Source organism: Bipolaris victoriae (assembly GCF_000527765.1).
Source record: "Bipolaris victoriae FI3 unplaced genomic scaffold scaffold_99, whole genome shotgun sequence".
Taxonomy (NCBI): Eukaryota; Fungi; Ascomycota; class Dothideomycetes; order Pleosporales; family Pleosporaceae; genus Bipolaris; species Bipolaris victoriae.
This window is the reverse complement of record NW_014575293.1, coordinates 39,533-51,167: the sequence shown is the minus strand read 5'-3', so window position 1 is coordinate 51,167 and position 11,635 is coordinate 39,533. Positions and strand designations below refer to the sequence as shown.

Here is an 11,635-nt window from a genome sequence, read left to right as displayed (position 1 = left end):
TCATCACTCTTCTATACAATCACTTCAATGCACCAGCTAACATGAGTTTAATCAGACTGTTGTTGAGAAGATCTCTTTCCTTGCAGTTACCTCTGACAAGTCCTCGTATATTTACAATTTCCGGAAGCAGAGTGAAGCATTGGTGCCTCCAAACCCGAAACTGTTCGAGAGAGCGACATTGACCTTGTGTTGCTGAGCATCATTTGCTACATAATTGCAATCAAATTCAGAAGCCGGTTCTCCAGCCTCAATGAGGTTAAGGGTTGGTGAGAGGATGTTCTACAAGTTATTAGCCTTTGTACCGCTATAGCTCTACACTTAACCCACATGATGTATCCCCAACACTGTGAAGATTGCTTCCACGCTACCAGCAGCGCCGAGCAAATGCCCGATTGCACCTTTCGTGCTGCTGATGTTGATCTCAGAGGCTGACGATTTTCCTTCTTCGCCTAGTAAGAGTGATTTGATCGCCCTGTTCTCAGCGACGTCACCTAGAGGTGTACTCGTGGCGTGAGCATTAATGTAATCGACAGCACCTGGCTTGATGCCAGCATGTCGCAATGCATTCTTCATAGCTAGGCGTGGGCCCTGTCCATCCTCGCGGGGTGCTGTCATGTGGTATGCATCGCTGGACAGCCCGTAACCAGCAACTTCAGCATAAATGCGTGCATTTCTTCTTTGCGCGTGCTCGAGCTCCTACACTCGTTAGATCAACACACATCATGGTCCAGAAAGACGTACTTCAAGAACCACAACACCAGCTCCCTCTCCAATAACAAAGCCATCGCGTTGTTTGTCAAATGGACGACTTGACTCAGTAGGCCGGTCATTGAATGCAGTGGAAAGGCTTCTGGCTCTAGCGAAGCCTGAAATAGCGAGCGGATGGATACAAGATTCCGACCCGCCAGCGATCATGACATCTGCATCTCCAAATTGGATCAGGCGAGAAGCATCCCCAATGCTGTGCGCACCAGTTGTGCATGCTGTGGTTGCGGCGTGGTTCGGTCCCTTTAACAGAACGTTAGTGACATGACCGTAGCTCAACGTAAACAATTCACCTTGAAACCGTAGCGCATTGAGATGTGGCCAGCCGCGAGATTGATCAATAGCCGTGGTACGAACAGCGGTGAGACCTTCCGGTAGCCCTAGAAAGTTAGCTTTGTATGAGATAAGAAGGGATTCTTCACTTACACCTTTTTCGTATGCCACAGTAGTGTCGTATACATCGTCTAAGCTACCGATTCCGGAGCCCATGTAGACACCCTACGACTATGTAAGTAGAGCACATACGAACAGTACGGTACATTAGTACTGTGGCCTCAAGACCGTTCTCATTCTTTGGGTTCCATCCAGCATCCTGCAGAGCTTCTTCAGCGGCCACCATGGCATACTGGGCAAATTGCGCCATGCGACGCTCGTCCTGTTTTGTTGTCAGTGGCTGCTCGAGTAGTCTTGTGATAACTACACGGGACCTACAGTAGGGGTCAAATGCTCTTTCGGATTCCATTTCCCCTCATCTTTCGATCCCTGTGGTACTATGCCGGCTATTCGACTCGGAAGCAAGGCAAAATCTTGGCTGCGATCCTTGATAGAAACGATGCCGCAGTGTCCATCGACCAGGCGTTTCCATGTTTGGCGGACGCCTGCAAAAATTAGTGGAGAGCTTGAATGATGAATCAGGGCATACTACCTAGCCCTAAAGGTGTCACAAGCCCTAAGCCTGTTACTACTACCCGTCGCATTGCATGTCAATATGGATGATGATTGATGTTACTAAGATGGCGATGTGATGGCAGCAAAAAGAGCTAAGCACAGAACACGAGCCATATGTGGTTTAGCGTCTGGTGCGGACTCATTCGCAAACGATGCACTCTTGAACAGCAACAGAGTTCAACCACGCCCGGTTTCGTACGAGGAAAGAATGAAACCAAGTCTCCGATAATCTATCTACCACAAGATTCTAATCTGGTCATCTAGTTTGGCCTCTACATCCTCAACATCCCCTTCTCAAATTCATGTCTTAAGTTTTGATCTTTTTTCCTTTTGACTGGTATCATGCCTTGGGAATAGTCGGTTGAGAGCACTTCGCCATGGAATATTCTGCGAGCATGAGAACCTATTAAACGGCATATCGCAATCCCGTGAAGTCAAGCGATCAAAAAGTTATCGTGGTTCAATGAACTCATGGGGTTTGTTATTTTCAACCGAATTGAGGCCTACGTATTTGTCCCCATCTTCACAAACTAAGTAGCGAGATATGCGATGCTGAATGGACAACGTACAGAGCATCAAATCCATTTTGCATATCACATCTTGGATACGGACTTTAGTCACAATCCATCAACTACCAATAGGCAAGTTAAAATCGCAGCATGCCAAAAATCCGAGATCGCATGTAATAGTGAAGAAATCTCAGCCTCAAATTGCAACCGCGTAAGACGAATAATATGGGGTAGTTTAGTACAGACCAAATGAGTCAGGATCTCTGTTGCATGTGCATGAACAGATGGAATCACGTCATCGCCAAGACCTCAAAACCCTCGTTTAGCGGCAGATTGCGAGCATCAACACCAAAAGAATGACTCCCCGCAATGTGATTAATACGCCCCCACCTGCCTTGCAGGCTTTACACTCCTTGTTACACGACCCATGAGCACTACAGATATGGACAGTTCAAAATTGGATAACGGAACGGCCAGTGGGTCGCACAAGTATAGTAAGTCGTTTGCAAATACATTTTATTGTCGCAAAAGTTGTAAGACACAGCCTGAAGCACAGCGCATGTCACAGTGTTACAGAACAAGGATTTGACAACCTACGACTTGATCGCTTACTGCTAGGTAACCGCAATGTCTAGTTCTACGGTTTCTTTGGTTGCAGTATTTCTTGACCCGAAAAAAAAACTCTAACATTTCTGTAGAAAGAGTGTCGTCACAGCCCGAAAACCCCTACGCTAAACTCATCCCCGACCAAACCATCGCTATAATTCCAGAATTCACCCTTGAATCCGGCGTCGTGCTACACAATGTCAATGTTGCATACAAGACTTATGGAACCCTAGCGCCCAGTGGAGATAATGCCATGGTCATATGTCATGCGTTAACAGGCAGCGCTGACGTAGGGGACTGGTGGGGACCATTGCTCGGAGGTCCTGGAAAGGCCTTCGATATCTCGCGGTTTTTCGTCGTGTGCATGAACAGTCTCGGAAGCCCATACGGCAGCGCCAGTCCAGTCACGGCCAAGGATGGGGATGTGTCATTGGGTCCTTACGGCCCCGAGTTCCCATTGACAACAGTACGCGATGATGTAAAGTAGGTTGAATAGCCCTTTACAGCTATTGATAAAGTTTGCTAACCAGAGCAGTATCTTCAAGCTTCTCTTGGACGACCTCGGTGTGAAGCAGATCGCTGCGGTAATCGGAGGCTCTATGGGCGGCATGCTTGTTCTCGAATTTGCATACTTTGGCAAAGACTATGTGAAGACGATAGTGGCAATTGCCACATCGGCCCGTTATAGTGCGTGGGGTATCAGCTGGGGTGAAGCGCAACGACAGAGCATCTACAGCGATCCCAAGTACGAGGATGGATACTATTCCTACGATGACCCTCCCTCCACTGGTCTTGGAGCGGCACGCATGTCCGCCCTGCTGACTTACAGGAGCCGCGACTCATTCGAATCGAGGTTTGGACGGAACACTCCTGATCTGTCTAAGAAACAGAATATCAATAATGTAGCACGCCCGACTACTCCGTCAAACCCCTCGTACGAGCACTGGGCGATACATAATGACGGACATAAGAATGCTGGTTCACCAAGGTCCTTGTCCAGAACAAATAGCAGTACCGCCATAATTGGCACTGCACAAACACACACCGACCTTGAGTTTCACGATGCCTCAAATGCCGCTGCACAGTCACCCCAGAGACCAGACTCAACAAGCAGTAATCAGCGATTTCCGCGTTCTTCGAAATCTGTAGCGCCACACTACTTTTCTGCACAGTCTTATCTGCGCTACCAGGGTGAAAAGTTCATCAAACGATTTGATGCCAACTGTTACATCGCCATCACCAGGAAACTGGATACACACGATGTTTCCCGCTACCGGTACCCTGATGGAGAGACACCCGAAACCCTGGACCCCGTGTCGGCCCTCCATCATGCGCTGTCTTTGATTGAGCAACCCACACTTGTGCTCGGTATCCAGTCAGACGGTCTTTTTACCTTTGCTGAACAACAAGAATTAGCTGCGTATATCCCCAATGCATCGCTGAAAACCATCGATTCACCGGATGGGCATGACGCTTTCCTATTAGAATTCGAGCAGGTCAACAATCATCTGCTTAGGTTCCTGAATGCCGAGCTGCCAGAGATCATGAACAGGGCGCCCACTTTGGACACAGCCACATCTGACACGGACATGGTCGCCACCAAAACTAGTACATTTGGTGAGGCAGAAGTCGACGATATCACGGCGTGGTAGGAAAAGCACAACCATGGAATTTTAGCGAGGCGTTATTTGTTTTGGGAGATTGGATTGCTGCATCGGTTGGCGTGCAGTTTTCGGTATATGCTTGAAAGAAACCTGTATGACTATGACGCGCTCTTCGTTTGATGAAGAGCCGAGGTTCAACCCCTCGTCAGATACCACCCGTTGCAAAAAAAAGCATATAGAGCAACAATAATTGAAAAGAAATTCATATGATATAACTGTATTATCTTTGGTTCACTCAAGGCGAGAGTATTGAATTCAGGCTTTCCCCGTGACGTGGTTAGCCTTCTCTGACTTTGCTTCTTAGTTTGCAATGCAAGGGTCTCAGCAACCTGGGGTCTCCGCAATAGTCATTTCGGATTCAACCGGTATCGGAGGTATTGCAAGGTATCAAAATCCCCATCAACTGGAACTTTCAAACTCTAGTTCCCTCATCAAAAGCCATTGAAAATGCGCTATTTAACAACTGCCAGTCCCGGAATGTTGGCATCGGCCAAATGAGTCCGATTTTCCACACTACCGCGCGGTCACGAGGCCTTCCGGATGTTGGGTACGGCAAAAGGAAAACACGTGGGATATGTGCCTTTTGCTTATCTTTTCTCCACTGCCGAGGCGGCAGATGGGCGTTAGTTCACTTTGCACCTGCGCCATCACAGTCAGCCCTGACGCGCCAAGCACGGGGGTAACTGCGCACGTTTCTTTGCCCCGCATGGGGGATTGTCAGATCCACGAGCCTGGTATGGAGTAACGCTAATAGAGCCTCTTGTGGGGAAGCGCGTCGGAGGGTTTGATAAAGTGAAGCTTATTCCAGTAAAGATAATAGCTTCTTCTTACTCTCGTCTTTTTCCCTTCTTCAGGTTCTGTTTCCTTTTTTTCCTTAAACGTACGAGTGCGAATTCAAAATGGAAGTCCCTACTACTCAAAAGGCGGCTGTCAAGCAAGGTGATGGCGACAAAACGACCATTGTGATCAAGGATGTCCCTGTCCCAGCCCCCTCGCCCGATGAAATCCTCGTCAGGATCAACTACACTGGATTATGCGCGACCGACAAATCTCTCTTATACGACGAATGGCCCATCAGGATGACCGAAGCCACAAACGGCATTTGCGGTCATGAAGGCGCAGGCACCGTCGTAGGCGTGGGCTCTAACGTCAAGGACCTCTGGCAAATTGGTAATCGCGCGGGTATCAAGTGGGTCGCATCTGTATGTGGCAGATGCGAATTTTGCACAAACGGACAAGACGAATGTGCTTGCCCCAAGCTGCAGAATAGTGGCTTCCATGTTGCGGGAACGTTCCAGGAATATTGTGTTGCAGATGGCCGATACGCGACCAAGCTTCCGGACGGTGTCAAAGACGAAGAAGCAGGACCAATCATGTGCGGCGGTGTGACGGCGTACGTGGCATGCAAGAGAAGCAATGTCCGTCCGGGACAATGGGTAGTGATTCCAGGCGCTGGAGGCGGTCTTGGCCACTTTGGCATTCAATACGCAAAGCATATGGGCATGCGTGTAATCGCTATTGATGGTGGTGACGCCAAGCGCGATCTTTGTCTCAAACTGGGTGCAGAGAAGTATATCGATTTTACAACATGCGCCGATATCACGTCCGAGGTTTTGAGAATCACGCAGTACGGCGCTCATGGCATTCTTGTCTTTCCTGCGACAAATGCTGCGTACGAATCTGCGCCGCATCTGCTCAGACCTGGTGGTACAATGGTGTGCGTGGGATTGCCAAAGGATCCCAACTTTGTGGCGGGTGCATCACCGCTGCTGCTGTGCGCGAAGAAGTTGAATATTGTGGGTAGTGTGACAGGGACACTGAAGGAGGTTGAAGAGGTATGTCTAATTTTGATTCAGAGTTTCGTGGACGGTTGGCGCTAACGTGTGTTATAGGCTCTCGATTTTACGGCCCGGGGGCTTGTGCATCCTATCCTGACGTACGGAGGGCTCGAGGATATCGACAGGTTCTTTGCGGATATGGGCGCGGGAAAGCTTGCTGGACGAGCAGTTATAAAGGTTGCTTCATAGATTTCTGTTTCTGTATTCATAGATATGAAGCAAGAGCTGGCCAAGACAGTTGCCTGTTTATATCATGTAGATGACTAGCTGCGTATGCTCACGAGAAGGAGGATTTTAGCATTCGCTATTGCACCGAATGCGGTCGTTGAAGACGCTAGGTGCGTGATTCGAAGTGCCTTTACTCCGAATAGATTGTTCTAAACGCATCATCGGCGCATATAATTCGAAAACACTGAGTTGATGATACCGAAGCCTGCCCTCATTTTGACTTGGTTTGGAACAAGTCGAGAAATGACGCGCTCAATGCAAGTCCTGGCAAGCAAACGCAACAGATAATCTTGTCATATTCTTCTTGTAATCTTCATTCCGTTGTGAAAAGTTCAGCAACTTCATCGATTGCTGGGGTCCATTCCATTCTATTCCATGCGTCTGGATTGCCTTGAAGAACGAACGATTGTGGTTGTTGTAGTATGTCTGACTGCATCGGCGACAGCGAAGTCTCCTGATGGATGGCGAGTCCAACACTGATTCATCAATTCCTGACCGAGCCGCACCGCACAGTCTGAAAGCCTGTTTTCGGCATCGTTGGTCTTCCAGAATGACGTAGTCGAGGTCCAATCCGCTCCATTCCAGTGCCAGTCTCTACGTAAAGAGGACAGAAGGAAAAACAAAAAATATATGAGGGGGTTTGTATGAGAATGAGGCAAGCCTGAGCATAGTTATACGCGGTGTTCCGGAACATGTGTTGAGAGGTTTTATCATAGAAGGAGAATCAGGGATGTTGAAGGTTGCAATGCCGACAAAAACAACAAAAGGGATAGGCAAGGACGTCATAGCTTGGTTGGTTCTGGCAGGTTCAAACACCCGCCGATGTACATAGACCGATGGTTACACTACTAGGTTGGGTAAGAGTGAACTAACCTGATAACAACAGACAGCTGCTCGAGCCAATTATGTATCACGTTACGCGTAGCCCCCAATGTTGCAAACTGAACTGATTTCAATATCATGCTAAATATATGTACTAGTACTATGTCTCGCAAAGAAAGTGTTGATATTAAGACAATCGTTGCCGAACGCCCGGAAATGCAAACCATGTTCCCCCAAACCTATAGGACCCTCCGTACTCCTAAATGATTGCCGCTACTTCTCCAGAAAATGCTGTAATGTCACGCAATCCCCAGATTCAAGGTATTGTGATAGACGTCACAATACTCAGACACTTCCTGCAACCTCCCCAAACCACTGCCTCAAAGCCCCAGCAAGTACACCCGGCAGTTCTCTCACATCCCTCACAACCAGGTAATACCTAAACGGGAACTGCTCCATATACTTGTGCCTCACGATCTTGCCTTCCGGCGTGAAAACGACTGATTCCAGGTCTAGGATAGAAGTCTTCACTTGCTCCTTTACTGGCGCTGGCGGCTGCGCTGCGGGATCATCAGACGGCTGTGGTACCGATACAGAAGGAGCTGCGGCCGAGCTATCGATTATGATGAAGACAATCATGACGCGCTCTTCTTGGGCTTTGCGGATGAGTCGTTGGATATCGGCGTGATTGTCACAGATACCATCACTGACGATGAGCATCAATTGCCAGAGGTCTTCGCCCGCAGAGCTACTGCCCTTCTGTCTGGCGTCTTTGAACAACTCCAGACTCTTGTCAACTAAGCCTCTTACGTTCGTCTTCTTCGCGTCAAAACCGAACTGCTCGAAAACTCGCACTCCAGCTTCGGACGTAAAAGGCTTGTCGAAATCATGGGCGACATTAACTTCATCACCGAAGCCAACAACGCTAACTTCACCAACTTCCAACATCGAAAGAGAGCGAGTGACAAGTGTAAGGGTTTTAAGCGCGAGATTGCTGGCTCCACTGTCGGCCATACTGCCACTGTTGTCGAGCGCAATCATGACTTGGTAGCTTCTCTTGCTTGGCATGCTGCGTCGAAGCCAGATCTTGTCTCGTTTGTAGCCTGATGCGATATATGGAATGATACGCTTGAGATTGAGGCGTTTGCCGGTTCTGAAGTCACCGCGAAGCTTGGTAGCAAGGGTTGGTGCAAGAATGAGACGGAGATGTTCGGTAAGCTGTTGAGACAGCGAGTGCGTTGACGCCTCATGAGCAAGCCAAAGGGCGCGAGCAGATGCTGGGTCCATGGAAGACGGGTCAAGGTGTGTTAGGGATAGCTGAGTCTCGATGTTATCGGCAGAAGAAGTGGTTGATGCAACGTCGTCGTCGAGTGAGGTAGCATCGGCCATATCCTCATCATCTTGCTCAGGCAGTGGGCGTTGCTCTCCGACAAAGGCTTGCGGCTGGCCTTCCATGGCGTTGGACTGCGTTTGTTGTGCCTCCTGATCTTGACCCCGATCATCCTGCGGCTCGACATCCTCCATATCAACATCCTTGTCGGCTCCCGTCAGCTCATCATCGTCGTCTTCAGGCCGAATGGGCATCTTTTCCTCTTCCTCATTCATTGGCATTGCCATATCATGGTCCAAAGCCTTAGCCTGATCCTCGTTCGCGGTGCCCAGAGCTTGAGTATCAGCCTGTTGCTCCTCATCCCCAAGATGCTCAAAGTCCGCATCAGCCATATCAATCTCTTTGTCAATCTGCTGTGTCTGAGTTTCGTCCTTTTCCTTGGCATCCTGGATCTGCTTTTGCTGATTGTACCACTTTTCCAATACATCACCCAGCTTCTTGAAAGACTGCTTCTCGCGAGTTTCTTCAGGTTGTTCGCCATGGCCACCGGCTTCTGGGGCTGTTGTCTCTCCAAGTTGGCCTTCTTCAGTCGTAGGTGCTTGTTGCTGCTCAGCAGAATCTCCTTCTTGGCCTTCATCTTGATTCGCAGCGCTAGCAGAAGCTTGTTCGTTTTTGTTTTTGTGTGCCTCTTCATTTGCTTCGATACCAGCGCCGGCCTCGGCATTCAAATCAGCCTGGTCAGTGTCTTTCTTGTCACGCTTTTCGTCTTCTGAAACGTTATCATCCGGTAGTGGAGCAGCGTCATCGTCAATTGGCTCATCAACTTCCTCTTCTTGTTCGCCTTCAGGTTGTTCTTCATCTTCGATGTGACCGGTTGTCTCCTTTTCTTCTTCCCCTTCCTGTTCAGGAAGAACTTCTTCATCCATGGTATCAGGACGATCCGGCTCGACCTCAAGATTTGGTTGATCCTCAGGGAGATCATCGTCCATATCCATATCGCCAAGGTCGTCGTCGTGCTTGTCTTGGTCGTCCTGTCCATCCATGTTAAGATCTTCAGGGAGGTCCAGTGTCTCCTCTTCCTTTGCATTTGGATCCATCTGCTCGGTCTCAGCAGCGCCAACGTTTTCTTCCTGGTCTTCACCTTCCATTTCCATCTCTTCATCCTCTTGACCATCTTTCTTTTCATCCTTCTCCTCATCTTCGCCGTCCTCGCCGCTCTTCTCCTTTTCTTTCTGATCAGAAGCAACCTGCTCGTTCTGATCCTCTGTACCCACATCGTCTTTGCCCTCTTTGTCTTTGGCGTCTTCTTCTTTACTGCCATCATCCCACATCTTCTCGTCGACAGCGCTAGGACCAAGATCATCAACACTGCCAACTTCGCTTTGCGCATCTTCGTCCCCTTCTTCACCGGACTCATCGCCCTTTTCTTCTTTTTCCTCAACCTGTTCGCTCTCGCCTTCCATTTCCTTGTCACCCATGTCAACGGCATCTTCTTGCTCCTCGATACTGCCCTCTCTTTCGCCTTTCTGTTCTTGCGCCAAGTCGTCCAAATCTTCGTCATCTTCAATGTCTTTGGAGATATCTTCAGCGCCTTCGCCCTCACCCAGACCGGTTCCAGACTCGAGCTTGTCATCTTTGCCCTTTTGATTGTCGCCAGACTTTTCCGAAGGCTGACAGAAGCCTTGCGTTCCAATCTGAATGAAAGACTTCGACAAACAATGCAGCAGATTTGCTGTCGATGCGTGCAATGCATCAAAGCGCTTCAAGACAGATTTGTGACATGCCATATACTGCTCAAGAATCGGCCTGACAGAAGAGAGCAAAGCTGCCATAGATTTCAGTTTGGCGTCCTCGTAGAGTAGTTGGATCTTGTCGAGTATCGACATTAGACTCTCGCTGATCTGCGGCGCATGTAGGGAATTGAGAGCAGCAGAAAGTGCTTGTTCTTCTTTGAGGAGCCAAGAAGCATCGTCCGTTGAAGCGGGGATGGTCTGCATCGCTACTTCGATATCCTGCATCGATCCCAGAACAAGATTCAAAGAAGAGAACACTTCTTTTACATGAGCATCGAGAGTGGCGTGTGGGTTTTCCGGAAGTCGAGCAAGGTCCGTAGGAGGATAGCTGAACAAGAATGGCTCGATATGCCGAAGTATTGGTCTTATCATGTCGCTACCGGCATGCCATTCCTGGAAAGCGGTTCTGAGCTCCGCCAAGTGAGTATTGATAGAATTGCTCAAAGCTTCATATGATTCAGATTGAAGGTTAGGTGGTAGCTTTGGGAGTCGGTCACGCAAGTCTGCAAGCTCAGAAGTCCTGGCAGCCTTCTCTCGCATCTGGCGGATCGGACGGTCAATGTCGTTGGTCTTTCCAAGTTTTGCCTGCGCATTGACAATTTCTGTACCGGTTGTCAGCATAGCAGAGAGCCATCGCAGCTGAGTTTGGGTAAATGTGGCAGCTTCGAGATGTTCTTCGTGCACCCAAGCAATGTTTCCAAGATCCGGGTTGCTGAGCTCTGTAATCGTGGAAAGTGGAATACGGATCTGCTCAAGGGTTTGTGCAGCTCTGCTTAGTATCGTACGCTGTCTGAGAGATGCATGCAGCAAACCCTCCAAATAGCCAATGCTTCTTGCTACATCGTTCGGAGTCAGGTCGCCAGAATGCTCCCTGGTGACTGCACGGACTTGTGGCATGATGTTGAGAGCTTTGTGCAAATGGTACTCTGCTGCTCGTCCAATATCCTCGTCGCACCTGACTAGCGGCATCGTTGAAAGGATCGTCGAGAGCTCATCCTGCTTGACCAGTGTATCTACACTCAGATTAGAGTTGATACCCATTTGCCGCAGTTCCTTCATGGTGTCGGCATATAGTTTGCGTTTTTGTGTCTTAAGATGCTGAACAGATGCCTTATTCTCCTCGGTAAGGGTG

The 11,635-nt window shown here is 49.0% G+C and overlaps 3 protein-coding genes across 3 annotated transcripts; 2 read left to right on the top strand and 1 right to left on the bottom strand.

The window, feature by feature from the left end:
* Positions 1-111: 111 nt before the first annotated feature.
* Positions 112-1,742, bottom strand: COCVIDRAFT_41011 (hypothetical protein; the record flags this gene model as incomplete). The annotated part of the gene is made up of 8 exons (XM_014697393.1): positions 112-279; positions 328-693; positions 742-1,008; positions 1,059-1,145; positions 1,192-1,263; positions 1,313-1,420; positions 1,477-1,643; positions 1,691-1,742. The coding sequence occupies 8 exons, from the start codon at positions 1,740-1,742 to the stop codon at positions 112-114; spliced, it is 1,287 nt and encodes a 428-aa protein (XP_014552879.1).
* A 922-nt stretch (positions 1,743-2,664) lies between these two features.
* Positions 2,665-4,480, top strand: COCVIDRAFT_41010 (hypothetical protein; the record flags this gene model as incomplete). The annotated part of the gene is made up of 3 exons (XM_014697392.1): positions 2,665-2,716; positions 2,921-3,311; positions 3,364-4,480. The coding sequence occupies 3 exons, from the start codon at positions 2,665-2,667 to the stop codon at positions 4,478-4,480; spliced, it is 1,560 nt and encodes a 519-aa protein (XP_014552878.1).
* Positions 4,481-5,391: 911 nt separating this feature from the next.
* COCVIDRAFT_109175 (hypothetical protein) lies at positions 5,392-6,519 on the top strand (the record flags this gene model as incomplete). The annotated part of the gene is made up of 2 exons (XM_014697391.1): positions 5,392-6,327; positions 6,385-6,519. 2 exons carry the CDS (start codon positions 5,392-5,394, stop codon positions 6,517-6,519), a joined length of 1,071 nt encoding a protein of 356 aa, XP_014552877.1.
* Positions 6,520-11,635: the final 5,116 nt, after the last annotated feature.